Source organism: Geospiza fortis, unplaced genomic scaffold (genome assembly GCF_000277835.1).
Source record: "Geospiza fortis unplaced genomic scaffold, GeoFor_1.0 scaffold157, whole genome shotgun sequence".
Lineage (NCBI taxonomy): Eukaryota > Metazoa > Chordata > Aves > Passeriformes > Thraupidae > Geospiza > Geospiza fortis.
In genome coordinates this window covers 7,941,229-7,955,928 of record NW_005054314.1, presented here as the reverse complement: position 1 = coordinate 7,955,928, position 14,700 = coordinate 7,941,229, and the positions used below count along the sequence as shown (strand labels likewise).

General features: G+C 53.6%; 2 protein-coding genes across 2 annotated transcripts in view; one reads left to right on the top strand and one right to left on the bottom strand.

Moving 5' to 3' along the window:
• The window catches only part of F8 (coagulation factor VIII), a 24,413-nt gene extending 14,138 nt beyond the window's left edge, over positions 1-10,275 (bottom strand). The window contains exons 1-9 of the mRNA XM_014306579.2: positions 10,018-10,275; positions 6,196-6,320; positions 5,792-5,914; positions 5,145-5,357; positions 4,540-4,611; positions 3,997-4,107; positions 1,979-2,200; positions 1,476-1,710; positions 901-1,098 (exon numbers count right to left, since the gene is read on the bottom strand). Coding sequence (XP_014162054.1) covers positions 901-1,098; positions 1,476-1,710; positions 1,979-2,200; positions 3,997-4,107; positions 4,540-4,611; positions 5,145-5,357; positions 5,792-5,914; positions 6,196-6,320; positions 10,018-10,169 — 1,451 coding nt within the window. The 5' untranslated portion in view covers positions 10,170-10,275. The remainder of the gene's footprint in view (positions 1-900; positions 1,099-1,475; positions 1,711-1,978; positions 2,201-3,996; positions 4,108-4,539; positions 4,612-5,144; positions 5,358-5,791; positions 5,915-6,195; positions 6,321-10,017) is intronic.
• Positions 10,276-14,351: 4,076 nt separating this feature from the next.
• Positions 14,352-14,700, top strand: part of FUNDC2 (FUN14 domain containing 2) — a 6,248-nt gene continuing 5,899 nt past the window's right edge. The window contains exon 1 of the mRNA XM_031056116.1: positions 14,352-14,373. Coding sequence (XP_030911976.1) covers positions 14,352-14,373 — 22 coding nt within the window. The remainder of the gene's footprint in view (positions 14,374-14,700) is intronic.

Genomic DNA, 14,700 nt, shown 5'->3' with positions numbered 1-14,700 from the left:
AATGGTTTTTGATCACTGTTTGCTGGCATTTTGGTGTTTTCTGATCACTGTAAGCCCTTGAAGCTGCTCTCAGTGTCCTTGCAGAGAGGGAAACACTGGACAGCACTGCCCAGGGGTTAGCAACCTACCAGTCATCAACAGGAGGGACCCCATATGTCATCACAAAAAATACAAGAAGCCACATTTTTCTGTGATGAGCCTATACTGTCCATTGTTGTGGGAGGTGTGTGTTGTAAGGAGGGCATGAAAATATCAGATGGATTAAAGAGAAAGTTGCTGTCCTTAGTCTTACTTTATACATGAGTTAGAAGAGGGCCATCAATCCAGGCCCCAGAGAACCAGGACATTAAGTATGCACAGCAATGAAGAGTTTTAAAGTGCTCCCCACTTCACTGCATGAAGCCCTTCCTTTATTTCTCTAAACAGCTCTGTCACATGCCCAAAACTGCACAGGGAACCCCAGGGAGGGAGCAGAAATGTGAAGCTGCTGGAAACCATCCCGTTCCTCCCAGCCTGCAACAAGTCAAGTGGTCAGGAGAGGCACTTTGGGAGACAAAAGTGACAGTCCCTAGTGCTGTGAGGTAACAGCAAACAGATGGAGAAGAGCAGAGGATGAGAGGACACTCCTGCCTCAGAGGAAGGTGCTGGATGTCATGTGTCATGCATGAACTCACACAGGTCCTAAGACACTTTCAACAAAGTCAAATCAGAGGGACTGGGCCATATCCTGTGCATCTTACTGAGAGTATTTACCTTAAGCTGCCAGTACCATCTGCCTTTCCAGTGAACTTTGAGCATTGCCAAACATGAGAGAGCACCTGAGTGACTAAAGTCAGTCATCTGCCACAAGCCAAGAGCTATTAGTAGGAACAGCATCAAGCTCCTAAATTTCCCCTTACAGTGGAAAGCTGCATTTCTCTTACCTTAAACTGATCTCCCACCTCCCCCTTGATGACAGGCCCCAGAATTCCCTTGTCCTGCTGGTTGGACACCTTGCGCTTCCTGAAGGCTGCATCCTCATACTCCACAAACACCACCTTCTTATACTTTGAGCCCACCCTCTGTGGGCCAGGCTCCAGGTACAGGCTCGCCACGTTTCTGCAGGCAAAGGCAGAGAGAGAGCAAATGGCCACATGTCAGAAACAGAGCAGGACCTTCCATCACCCAAGGACCTGGCAGATGGCTGAGAAGGTCACCAGGAGTTGTTGTCTGCTCAGAAGAGACTGATTCCAGAGGTGACAGAGACAAATGCCCTGGAAACAAATGTCTCTGCAGGGCATTTGGTAAAATGGAGCAAAGCTGCTTTCCCATGGCCTCTCCAAAACCATTCTTGTCCTGCATCCATACTGTTAGTGTTAATAAAGAACAAAACTGTCCAGGTTGGGCAGAATGAAAAGCAATTTCTGGGGAAAAGGGGAAGAGCTGGCAGGGCTGCCCTGAGGGGCAGCCTCATGAGCACACATGCCCACTCTCACCTGTCCAGAGACGCTGGCTTCACAGGGGCATAGTCCCAGTCCATCTCCTCAGCTGCAATGTAGTAAGTCCAGGTCATGGGCCTGTCTTTGGCAAAAGAGCGTGCTTGGATCACATGATAAGTTTGCTCATCTTCCTCAGGGTAATCCAGGTACTCTGGCTCGTTTAACTGCTTCCCCATCTTCAGCAGGCGTTCCTCAGGACACTCCTCCACCTTCACAAAGGCCTCCATGCCAACTGGGGTCAGACAGGCCAGGAGAAAGGGTCACACTGATGTGCCAATACAGGCAGGCACCCACCCAAGCCCTGCCTGGAAATTTCTCCACTATTTTTCCCATCAAATGGGCCAACCTGGATCAACCCATGCCACCTGGTATGGCCAGGCTGCAGGTGGATGTAACACTAGGGAGCAGAGGGGCCCTGGAGCTGCAGCACTGCACAGAACCCTGAGCCCAGGCCATCCCCTGACCTGCTCTTCCCCCCAGCTCTTGGAAAATAAGGTTACCTTGCTGATGGGACAGTATCTGGCAGAACATCCGAAACCAGCCAGCTGTTCCTGGCATGGTCTGGGCTGTGAGATAGGTGGCAGGGGAGATCTCTAGGCTGCTGAGACGATGGCTTCTCACCAGGAACGTGTGGCCTTCAAAGAAGATGGAGTGGACTTCTGGCCCAGAGCCCAACCCGATCACATGCCAGTGGACCTGCTTCTTGAGGCACAGTGTGAGACCTGCCAGGGGACAAGGAAAGCAGCCAGGAGTCAGCACTGTGCCCAGCCCTTGTCCCCACTCTTGGTGCCATAGTCTCAGAGTCTGACATGGAGTAGAGTAGAGTAGAGTAGAGTAGAGTAGAGTAGAGTAGAGTAGAGTAGAGTACCCTGCTCCTGTGCTGGCTTCAGGCTGGAGAAATCACACATGAATGTGGACTGAGCAAAACAGAGGCACTTGTCACATCATCCCCCTGAGATAAGACTAGATTTAGAGTCTGGGGGACTTTGGGAGGGTTGCTGGTAGGAGCTCACAGTGGGATGCAGTGGCAAAAGAGAGAGATTGCTCCTTGACTCTGTAAATAGGGAAATTGGGCCCTGGACAGGAGAGTCATTTGTCTGATCACAGTGCTGGCAAGCCTGATACTAAAACATTGCATTTGGAGCAGGGCTCCAGCACATCCTCAGCAGTAGCTGAAATACCACAAAGGGCAGAGAGGGGTCACCAGGATTATCTGAGTGCTGGAGAAAATTCCTTCCTCAGAGACACTCAAAGAGCTCAGTGTGCTTAGGAAATGGGAAAGAACTTGACTGTGTTGTAAAAATGCTTTGATGGGGAGAAACTGACGTGTGCTGAAGGGCTCTGTAATCTAGCAGGGAAGTGAATAATGAGTTCATGGACGCTCAAGCCAAACAAAGTCAAACACAGCGTCAAGCTCTCACTTTTGGCAGAATGCAGAGATGACTGGAACAGATCCCAAGGGCCTGGAGGAAACTGGGTGGAGGTTCCATCCTGAGGCCCTCAGCTCTCCATTTCCAGCTCTCCATCAGACACCTCTGAGGTGCCAGGTCCTGCATCCAGGGAGGGGGATGCTGAGGGGAGGTGGATAACTTCTCCAGGGAAAACCCACTGTGCAGAGATGGTGTTTGACCATGAGGCTTCCTCAGCTCTTGAGCTCTATGAACCCATCAGGACAGGGAATTTAGAGGACTTTTGCCTTTTTTTTTTTTTGCTAGAGAATGGCCAGGCCCCAGTGGGAGGTTTTAGGATGTGGTTCACCAAAGCTGCTGGTGAGAATGACTCTCCTGACAGTGTTTCCCAGTTTGCCTCACTCTCAGGCAGCTCTGGATCTATTCCCAGAGAACACCAGAAAACAGCAACTTTTGTGTCCACTGAGATCAAACCCAGCCTTTTCTTTTGCTCTTCTGAAGAAGAGGAGTCTGAGAGAAGACCTTATCACTCTAGCTGCACCAGGGAAGTTGATGTCAGATACTGGGAAAAAATTTCTTCACTGAAAGAGTTGTCAAACACTGGAACAGGCTGCCCAGGACTTGTATGTGGGACACTCTGGGGCATGGTTCAGTGGTAGATTTGGCAGTGTTAAGTTTACAGTTGGACTTGATGATCTTAAGGGTCTTTTCCAGCCAAAATGATTCCATAGTTCTATTCCCAAAATCCTATGAAGGTGATTTAATAAGAGCTAAATGCCATCTCCAGCCTTGTCCACAAGGCTACAAAAGAGAAAACTCTGCTTCCAGCATTATTCCTGGAGAGCTCCAAGGAAGTCAGCTGCACTTGGCAACACAGACAGCTGCAAGCAGCTCCTGCCCTGCTGTAATGGGAAAGGCAGATCAAGGAGCTGCAAGAGAAGACCCCCTCTGAGGTGAACACAGCCTAACAGATCCATCACCTGGGAACTCCTCTTGATCTCTTTTCTTACACCCTTTCCCAAGCTACCTCAGGTTTACAGAGCTGGCTCCAGCCCTGCTCCTAGCAGCTCCCATGCCCCCAGCCATGTCCCTGTCCCAGCAGGACTCACCAGGCAGTGAGCCATTGATGTAGCCATTGATGGTGTGCAGCTCTGTCCTGTTGTGAGCCTGGGGCCGAGCAGCTGCTGGGACAGAACCCTGCTCAGAGTACCAGCTTTTCCCTGTGGAGAGAGGAGGGTGCAGTCAGCTTTCACTTGAGAGCATTTCAAAGCAAAATAAACCTTCTCAGGGAGGTCAGATGTGTGGTGCCTGTGGGAATGCACAGCACACCTGGCCATGGCTCTGCATGGGTGTGGGGATGACCATTACATGTGACAGGGAATGACTCCCCTCTTAACCTGTGTGATGGGAGCAGAGCCAGGGCATGGCATGGCAGAGCTGGGGGGGCTGCAAGCTCCCTGCACCTGGGGAAGAGAAGGAGGAGCAGTACTGCACCAGCAGCACACTGGCTGGGGGGACTGCACAGGCTTAAACCCTTGGGAGGGGGTGTGGGTGCTGAGAAGCTGTGCTCACATTAATTGAACACACATGGCAAAGCAAATGCCCCAGACCCTGCTGAATGCAGGGTCTGACACCACTCAGTCAGCAATTACCTTCATCAAACACTGCGAAGAGCAGCACAAACTCTTTCTGCAGGCCCTCATTCCCATCGCTGGCCAGGGTCCCTGCAAGATGCAATGAGATGGATTTCTTTAAAGGTCAGCAAGCACCACCCAGGGAATTCCCTCTGTGCTCTTCAAGAACTGGTAAACCAAGGCCAGGCTGTGGTTTGCTTTTGTCATGTCTCAAATTGCAAGAGCCCTGCTTCCAGGCTTGCAGTCCCCAAAAGTCCATGGTTGAGAGGCAGCTGCCCCCAGAAGGCACCAAAAGGTCAATTTGTGGTGCCTCCCCTTAGACCTTTGCTCAGTGGAGAAGCTGCTCCTGGTGAGTCACTGGAGCCTGCAGACAGTGCCCAGTCATTTCCAGGTCTGGACAGCCACCTCCAGGATATGTCTCAGCCAGAGATGACAAATCTTACTCCAGTCACATCTTCTTGCACCTTGTGCTGTCAGGATTTCAATTCTGAACCCCGGGAGCACTTTCATTGAGCACAGCTCACTGACTCCACTGCCCTGCTCACCCTCAGGAAGGCATCTGTGATTATTCTGCTTTTATTAATGGTTGCATGTGGGCTGTTCCCAGCCTGTGCTGCCCTTACCAGGTCGGCACACGAGCAGGGCTCCAATCAAGCCAGAGTTGATGTCCTTCACGCTGTTGGTGTTGGAGGAGTAGGAGTGGGTCAGGCACGCTGAGTCGTCATCTGTCGGGCCCTGGTTTTCCTGGATTTCCCAGACATAGGTGTGTGTCTTCCCTGGATCCACCCTGTCCCCCTCCTTCTCTGGCTGGCTGGTCTCATCCTCATACCCTGCTCCTAAAACCAAAGAAATGGCCAGATGTCACTGAAGGTTCAGCACACCTTCCTCCCAGCCAGAGCACAGCCCCTCTCCATGCCAGGGCAGTGAGTCCCACGGGCTGTGACAGGTCTCAGGGCAGTAGCAGGGCTGTGCCAGACTCACATGTTGGGCTGTGCACCTGCCCTGAGCTGGACAGCACAGTTTTCCTTGCCCTAAGCATCCAGCCTTCAATTTAATCTGTGTATTGCCTCTATACCTGATGCAGGCTTGCTCTGCACTGTTTGCTCAGCTCATTTCTGGGCTGGGCAGGGTCATGTTGCTCCCCAAGCTTGGCCATCTCTGTGACCATCTGTCCGTGCAGAGGGACATGAATGGCAGGCTGAGGGAGGGATGCACACCTGGCAGGCAGGTGCCACACAAGGACTTGCAGCCCCTGGTGTTGCCAGCTCACCTTCTGATGCCTTCCAGTAGGACACCCCAACAGCATGGAGGCTGTAGGGGCGGGAGGCCAGGTTCTTAAAGGTGATGACCACTGTGTCATGGACTTCTGCTCGGATGGTGGGGCCCAGGAGGCCTGAAGGGATAAGACAATAAGGTCAGGCAGCTGGAATCAGGCAGCTCACACCCTGCCAGAAGCCCCAGAGGGTCCTGGCTTTCCACAAGCCCTCATGCAGCAGGGCAGCATCAGCTGCATCAGCTGCAGCAAGGCCCCTGCACCCCCAGGAGCTCTGCCATACCCAGATCCACCCAGCTGCTCTCCTGCTCCTGGCTGAAGAGCAGCCAGCACCCAGCCCAGGATGAGTTTGGTGGCTGTCAAGGATTCCTGGAGCTCCCCACACTGCAGGTGCTTCTTACCCATCCACGCTGGCTTCAGCTTGGGCTGTGTGAAGGAGCCATCAGGGTACTCCACAAAAACAGCTTTCCTGTACTGGGGAGGGACACCAGCTGGGGGAGGACGTGGGCCTGCATGCCCCAAAATGCTGCAGGAGGAAGGAAAGCCAAGGCTGATTGCACAGACCCATCCATGCATGGGCAACATCCAACATCCATCCTCCTCCTTCCCTTCCCTACCCACCAGCTCACTTGCTGGAGCCCCAGGGATTGCTCACCCTGCTGTGTCCTTTGGATTTCCTGACAGCTCCCAGGTGTGATTGGGAATGTTTTGCTCAGCGGGGCAGTGATTAGTGTTGTGGTGTTAGTCATGATGGAAGAAGACACAAGGGCAGACCCAGATGCAGCTGGGGCAGGGCACAGCAGCAGGCATTGCTGCCCCTCTCCTGCCTCCTGCCTTGTCCAGCTTCATGATTCCTTGGCAGCAGAGACAGAGCACTGGCAGTGCCACGGTGACCTCTGCCCTGCAGCCAGCCCAACCCCAGCACCTTCAGGTGTGGCAATCAGATCACATCACTGTAACTCACATCCTCCCCAGCTCTCCCCCGGGAAAGAGACTGGCTGCTGGCAGGTGGTGGCAGTTTGCTTTGTGTCTGAGCAATGTCCCCACATTTGTTCCTTTTCTGCCCAAAATGGGATTTACACTTCACAGCAGGAAGATAAAAGAGCCTTGAATGTATTTCACACCCCACTTATCTCTGCTGGCCACTTTCTATCTGTAAGAAGCTTAACAAATTCATTTTCCAGAAGGAATCCAGCCTGTTTATCAGGATAACAAAGGCATGAATTTCTTCAAGGATTTCAGAGGCTGACATCAGCCCCAGGACTAAGACCATTTCCAGTAACCAGACAGACCTTTCCAGCCTTGTTTTATGTGGAGCAAAAGCCAGGTGGTGTTTTCGTCCCACTTAAGAAGCAGGGAAGGTTTGCTGTCCTGCTCTGACTAAGCCTTCATTGGAGCAGCATTTCCCTTTGCAACTCTGAGCAGCATTTCCCTTTGCAACTCTTCCTCAAGCGGAAGAGGAAGGAGACAGAGTGACTCAAATTTAGGGAAGGCAATGCACACTCACCCCCACCACACTGGCTGGAAGCCACCTGCAGCTGGAGGGTACTGTGGGGAGAGCAGGGTCCCCTCTCCTCAGGGGCAGAGCAGGATGGGAGCCCACGAAAACCCCACAAGTGCCCAGCTCCTATAACCCCACAGGTGCCCAGCTTCCTTAACCCCACAGGTACCCAGCTCTTATAACCCCACAGATACCCAGCTCCTGTCACCCCCCACCCAGGCTGGCAGGAAGCCCCAGGAATCAGGCACAGCCCCAGGGAGCAGTGCCACTGCATTCTGTGACTTTGCCCATGCCCATTATCATTCCTGGCTTGCTGGCAGGGGGGTCCTGCCCCAGCTTTGCTCTCTCCCCTGTGTCCCCACACTGGGAGGTAGCTGAGCTGCAGAGTTGCTGACGCTCAGCTGTCCACTCTCAGGAAGCTGTGCCTTAATCTCTAGCTCACAGAAAGCTCAAATTTGAGAATGCAGCTCTGAGATATGATGAGTCTGGTCCTGCTAATTCTGCAGTAAACAAGGCAGAAAGCCTCTGGAGCCAGGGGGATTTTGCTGGCATGCAGGGGCATGGCTGGGAGGGCTCTTAGTGACAGCAGGGCTCAGTGCTGGGTCCCAGTCCTGGCAGAGCAGAGCCCACAGGAGACAAGCAGGCGGGGTTCAGCCCAGGGATGTCTGATCAGAGTTCTTCTGGCCAGTCCTCTGTAACTGGGGTCCCCATGAACTTCCTTCCCCAGGGGCAGCTGGAGCTGAGGCAGGCCGATAAGTTTCTGGCACCTTGGATCAGCATTGTTAGCCACACTATCTGTTCATCTCTTGGAGCTGGGAGACATCCTGCACTGCCAAAACACTCAGACATGAGCTGCTGCTACGTGTCCACCAGCCCCATGTCTGAGCTGAGATCCCTGGAGCCACTGCAGGATGTGCTGGTCCTGGCTCTGACCCTGTGGTGTGGTTGTGCTTGGGAGGAAGAGAAACTGAAATCATGGGGAAGGTGTGAGCAGCTCTGGCCTGGTGTGTTGTAGCCCATTGATTTGACAGAGCTTCCTACAGACATGCCAGAGAAAGCCCTGGAGACATACAGGGGGTTTGGAGGTCCTGGCTGGAGATTCTCCTTTGGAGCTGCCATGAGATGCTGGCACACTGAGGTGTGGAGCAGAAGGAAGCACAGACACAGCTCAGGGACAGCCCAGCTCCAGGGGCAGCTCTGCCTGCCATGCTTCCCTGGCTCACTCCTGCAAGCCCCTGACATCCAGCCTGGCCATTTTCCCATGCCCTCCTCTGCAGCAGGGAACTGGGCTGAGGTTGCAGGGCCAGGGAAAAGGCACCACCCTGCAGCTGGGAACTGCCATGAGGAGCAAGCCCTGGTTCCCATCAGCTTCCCAGCACTGCCCAGGAGCTCTCTGCCTCTCCAGGCTGGAGCACACCAGCAAGTCCCTCTGGGACAGCCAATGTTATTTTCCCCCAATTTAGAGAAGGACAAGTGACCTCACAGTGCCTGCCAATGTCCCACTCATCCCCAGGCAGGGTCAGGTCCCTGAGTCACTCCAGGGTCAGGAATAGTGTCTGAGTGCATCATAAAGCCAGTGCTGAAATGGAAAGCCACAGGGCTAAATTAAGTGTGAGCGAAGTCATCACCACTATCACAGCCTCATGGATCTGAGGGCAACACCAGTGAAAGCAGGGCAGGGGGGATCAGTAAAATGGAGGGTGCTGGATGCACTTTTCCTACTGAAGGAATCAAAAGGGGAAAAAACAACATAACTGGGATACAGTGATTACAGCAGCTAGTCAGACTGACCTGGGTCATCCCTAGAGCCTGGCTTCCAGTGCCTGACCACAGCTCCTCACTGCTCAGGCCACTGTGGGTCTGAGATGGGGTCATGGGCTGATACTGCCTCAGCAGAGTCTGGGGAAGGGGATATGGAACCAGGGCAGAGGGAATGGGCACACCTTGATCCCAGGGGGTGTAGGATCTAGCTCCATTCTCCATGCCAACCTCAGAACATTCACAACCATGCATGTCCAAGACAGCTGTGCCTTCAGACAGCACCATCCTGATGCCTGAGCAGTGCAACTCCCATTTTTCCTTCCTACTTCAAAGTACACAGGCAAAACCACCATGCCTTCCTCCTCCTTACCACTGTTCATGAATACCATTCTTTGCCCAAATGCTACAAATAATTTTCATTTCCTTAAGGAAAAATGTTAGCCCCAGCAATGTAACGTACACGAAGATATAGATAACTAAAGCTGGGTTTTACCAAGGGCAGACACAGTGGAAAGCCTTTGCTGCTCAGAGTTATGTCAGGGGAGCACAGCCAACCTTCCTCTGCAGTGCCCAGGAGTCACAGGTGCCCATCTCCCCTCACATTTCCCCACAGCTGCCAGGATGCAGAGCAGAAAAGCAAGCATAGGCTGGAAAATCAGCTCATGCCTCTCAGCACAGACTTTAAAGGGTCCCAGGCAAATGGCAGTAAGATAAAACAGTGCAGAACAGTGATGCAGAGCAGGTTTGCATCTTTCTCTCTCAATTCCACCTGTCCCTCATCAGGGGTTGCACTTTGTGACTCCCCAGCACACCACCCCTTCCCAGCTGTACCAGCAGCTCCGTGCACCTTGCCACGTTACCCCCATGCACCTGCCTGCCTGGAGCCAAGCTCACAGTGCCACATGCCAGGGTGGGAGAACACCCAGGGCAGGGCTCTAGGGTTGCAAAAGGAAGAGTTTACCCTGCAGGCGCTTGCAGCACGGACAGCAGGTCGCTGTGTGTGTAGTCCCAGCTGGTTTCCACTGCAGCTATGTAGTATCTTCTCACTTTGCTGATGCCCTCCTCAACCAGGCAGAGGAGCAGGAGGCTGCACAGGGCTCCCACCAGCACCATGCCTCCTGGCTGGGAACTGCTCTGACTTCAGGAGGAAAAGTGAAAAGGAAGGAATGAGAAAGAGGAGAGAAAAGCCTTTATCTCCTCATCCAGCTGTTGTAATCCACCGGAGATGATGATTAAAGGCAGCACCCACAGACTCACTCGGAGCACTGAAGAGTTTCTCAAAGATGTCAGAAGAGGAATGGCTTGAGCAGGTTTGTGCAGAGAGCAGTGTGTGACTGGTGGACTCTCCTGCTCTTCCTCTGGCAGTGGCAGGAGGAGAGGAAAAAACAAAAGGAAAGGGAGGGCAAGCACAGCGGTAAGTTCCGCTGGCTCCGTGTCCTGGCTCCTGGCTGGGAGCAAGATGAGGAAAGGGAGGGTTGCAGAGGCAGCAGAATTTAGGTGTGGTCTTTGCCTGGTCTCACCTTCTGTGTCACCTCTAAGAGAAGGAGAGTGGGTTGCCAGGGTTGCAGATGTACACACGTGACTTATCCCTGTCTCTGGGATGCCCAACAGTGATGATTTGGCCACACAACCTTGCCTCAAGCCACATGGGAGGGAGTGGGTTGGGATGATCCCTAGAGTTCCCTTCCCACCAGCGGCTCCTCTTCTCCCAGGGTCCTGCAGTAGAGCTCAGAGTAGGTGCACTGAAATGTTTTTACAAATATCTTTCATTTTACTCACAAACTTTCAATCTCTGTTTTTAAAAGCCCATGAAATCCCCCTCCCCTCATCAGTGCACACACACACACACACACACGTGCTCAGGCACACACACACTGCCACGTGGTTGTCCCTTGGCTCAGGGAGGCAGGAAGATGAGGAGGAACACCCTGCATGGTCCCAGCGTCCCCTGGATGAGTGAGGTGGGGAAATGTCCCATAAATCATGTCACAGGGCAGCAGGAGTGCAACGGGGGCAGTGACCCCTTTGGTGACAGTCCCAGTGTGTGCAGAAGCATCCATCTGACAGGTCCTGGTGACTGGGAAACAGAGGAACACAGAGGGATGGGCTTTTGGGGGTCTCCGACATGAATCCTCAGCACAGGGCAGAAACTGATTCCCCCACACGACCCACCTTGCTCCTGGTGAGACAAAGAGTGAGTAAGAAACATTTTCCCCAGTTTGTGCATGCACAGCTGGCTCCATGACTAACCTGGGGCTCCTTTTCTTTGTGAGCAACAACTCACCTCATTTTTTCCAGCCAGTATTTTAGGGCAAAGCAAGTGGTGTGTCACGTTTGGGGATGCCCCAGAGTGCTCTGCATCCTGCCCTACTGCAGTGAAGCAGAAGAGTGATCTATACTGCAGGGAAGAGAGGTATGGGAGATCTGGGCTGTGCCTCAGGCACCAGTGCCCCCTGCTATGGATGTGACTTTATTTCAGTCATCCCATCTGGGAATCTCCTGGTGCTGCGAGATTCATCTGAAAGGCTTCCAGAAACAAGCAGATGGGGAAAACATTGCCAGGCAGACAACATGACATAAAGAGGGCAGCTGAGGGGTGGCAGGATGGGATGGGCATGTGGGATAGCGTTGGGATAGGCTGCCAGGAGGGGTGCTGCAACTCTGGGTGCCAGAGTTCTGCATGGGGCAACACAGAAACTTCTTGACTCTAACCATGGCAGGGATGCTCTGGGCACCGTGGGATGACAACATCTAGAGGTCACAGAGGACAGTCAGGAAAAGCATCCCTGAGGGCTGTAGTGGCAGGAGCCTGGACACAGTCAGAAATTAAGTGTTGTGACACTGACAAGTGCTGAATTAACCATTTTCAGCTACTGGGAGGCAGCTCCAGGTTCCTGGCCCAGAGACATAAGAGTAAACCTGAGAGACAAGGTCTAACCCAAGAGGCCAGAAAGAAAATATTATCAAGATACTCAAGGCTGTGGGAAAGGGAATCCAGGTGTGACAATTGGAAGTAACTTGGGGAGGGGGCCCAGATGCTGGCCCTAGCTGCACACAGCAGCAGCTTTGTACAGACACACGAGAGCCAGTGTGGAGCAAATCAGGCCAAGGACAGCTGGACATGCAGAGGGAACCCAGCTCCTCTTTGGCCCAGCGCACCAGGCTGAACACCACATGCCCCAGCAAGAGCAAGCATGGTGCCAGCCAGTGGGTGCCATTAACAGCTGTGCAGCTTCCAAGGGCTCTGCACACCCATGTGGGAGCCTCTGCAAACTGTCAGCATCACCCATGGCTGGGCCAGGCAGCAGCTGTGCCTTTGAGAAAGCTGCAGAGAGGCATTGGCATCCCAATCCTGCCTGGAGCCCACCTGCCCATCCCCAAGGGCACTGCCCTCCTGTGCAAAGGTGATGGGAAAGCCACAATTCCAGGTGATGGAATCTCCTGCCATGGAGACTGCCAGAGAACATATTTTGCCAGAGCCAAGGACCCACACGCATGCAGAAAGGGCTGTTTGTTTCCCTGAAATGTGCAGTTCTCAGAACAACAAAATAAAAGTTCTCAGAACTGGAGCAGATAAAAATTAGTCAGAATTATTTGAACCGTGTCTAAACTCTTCTGGAACTTTGTGTGTGTGTGAGAGAGAACAAGTGATTCGTGACAGCTTCTCAGGAACACTGAGCAGTTCAGAAGCAGCAGCCACACACAGGGCACTCACCCTTCCTGGCACCAGGAAAATGGCTGTGCCACGTGGCACAGACCTGTCTGGAGGACCAAGCAGGGCCCCTCATATCAGCACTTGCAAATTACTGCACCCAGCAGAGATGGAGCAAAGAGGGGCTGCAGCCCAGTGCAGTTCTGATGGGGAACCTCGCAGGCACAGGGACCCCAAGGGAACAGCAGTGCAGCAGGGCTGATGCCATCAACACCCCTGAGCATCCAGAAAACCCATCCCTGGTGGACCTACCCTAGCATCAGAGTGGAAATACTGCCATGGAGGAGGTCCCAAAACTAAGCCTGCTTTCCTCTGCTGGGCTTCCCTGCAGTAAGTGGGTCAGTGGAGCATTTCTGCTTTCTCTCTTGCTCCTCACATCAGAGTTGTCTCAGAATGAGTCGGGCAGCAGAAACGCTCTCTGGAAGCTCCCGTGGGCTGGTGGGCTCAGCCTGGCCAAGGAGGCTGGAAGGTTGTGGTGGTGCCAGGAGGGAGAGAAAGCCTTTGAGATGGGCAGTGGTGTTTCATGCCTGTGCCTCCAAAGCTGAACAGCAGGAAGGCACCTGGCAGGGAGCTGCAGTGTCTGTGGGCTGCTGAGGTGTTGGGTTCTGTCCTTGCACCCACACCAGGCTGTGCCTGACCCCACCACACAGGAGCCCCCAGCCCTGAAGCACCTCCACCTTGACATCCTGCTGGAGGAAGATGAGCACCTGCACCAGATGAAGGTGCACATGTGCTAGGAAAGATGAGGCCATGCTGCAGATGCCCAGGCCATCAGATGGGAACATCTGCAGCAGAGCCCACAGCTGGAGGTACCAAAGGAGACTTGCCTGGCCCCAGGGCATGAGGGCATCCCTTTGCTCAGGGCAGGGGAGACAAAACCAGGGACATGTGCTGGACAGGGATGGAAGCCTGTCATGTATCAGACATGCAGAGACCCCAGCGCCACCTGACACTGGTGTTCAGATTGGATTTCTAGAGGCCAACTTGCCTCCAGCCATCCCTTCCCCAGCCACATCTTTTCCTCCTGTTCCCAGGGAAGTGCTGTCGTGTCACTGGTCAGAATGCACACGCTGCTCCAGCCAGTTCCCCCTCATCAGGGCAGTGCAGGAAACACGTGGGACGTTCCTGGAAACACGTGGGACATTCCTGCAGTTCCCAAAAGCAGTTCCCAAATCCTCCGACCTACGTGCAAGGGGCAACGAGGTGCTGGGATGTTTACTAGCAGGATGTCCTCACCAGGGCAGATGAGTGCTGCTGTTAGTTCCTAGAAGCGTTTCGTTTCTAGAAGAGTGTTTGTTTGTTTGTTCCCCTACCCGTCCCACGCCGCCTGCGCTCCTGCTCCCACTCACGCACTGCTTTCCATTAACCTCAAATGAGGGTCAAGTCTCCTCTGTCACAATCTCTCCATTGATTTCTTTTTTGTTTGTTTGTTTGTTTTTTGCTGTGTCTTGGTATTTCCATCTTTGCTACACCCTGGGCAGCAGCTTCTCCAGCTGGGAAGCAGGTGGCATTTGTTCTACAGGAGCTCAAGTGAGTGATGGCTCAGAAATCAGAGGTGTCATTATTTCAGGGGAAACACTAACATGTTAAAAATGCTTAAAAATGGTAAAACTACCGGCAGCATGTCCAAGCTGCCCAAATTAGCTCTGGGCCAGAGGCACAGCAGGCCTGGGTGTGCTGGCTGACTGCGCTGCAGCAGGAGCCCCGTGCTGCTCCCAGCACACCTGAGCTCGCGTGCCCGGTGCTCAGAGTGCCGGAGAGCCTGGGGTCCTTCCAGCGGATGGCAAAACGCGCTGTGACAGCCCCCAGCCAAGCAAGAGCTCCCATCTCAGAGGGAGCAACCACCGTGGGCTTTAGGAACCCCTCTGTCCCGCCCTGGCTGCCGCTGGAGCAGCGCTGCTACCGCACAGCCGAGCCGCTCGGGCGGGCGCG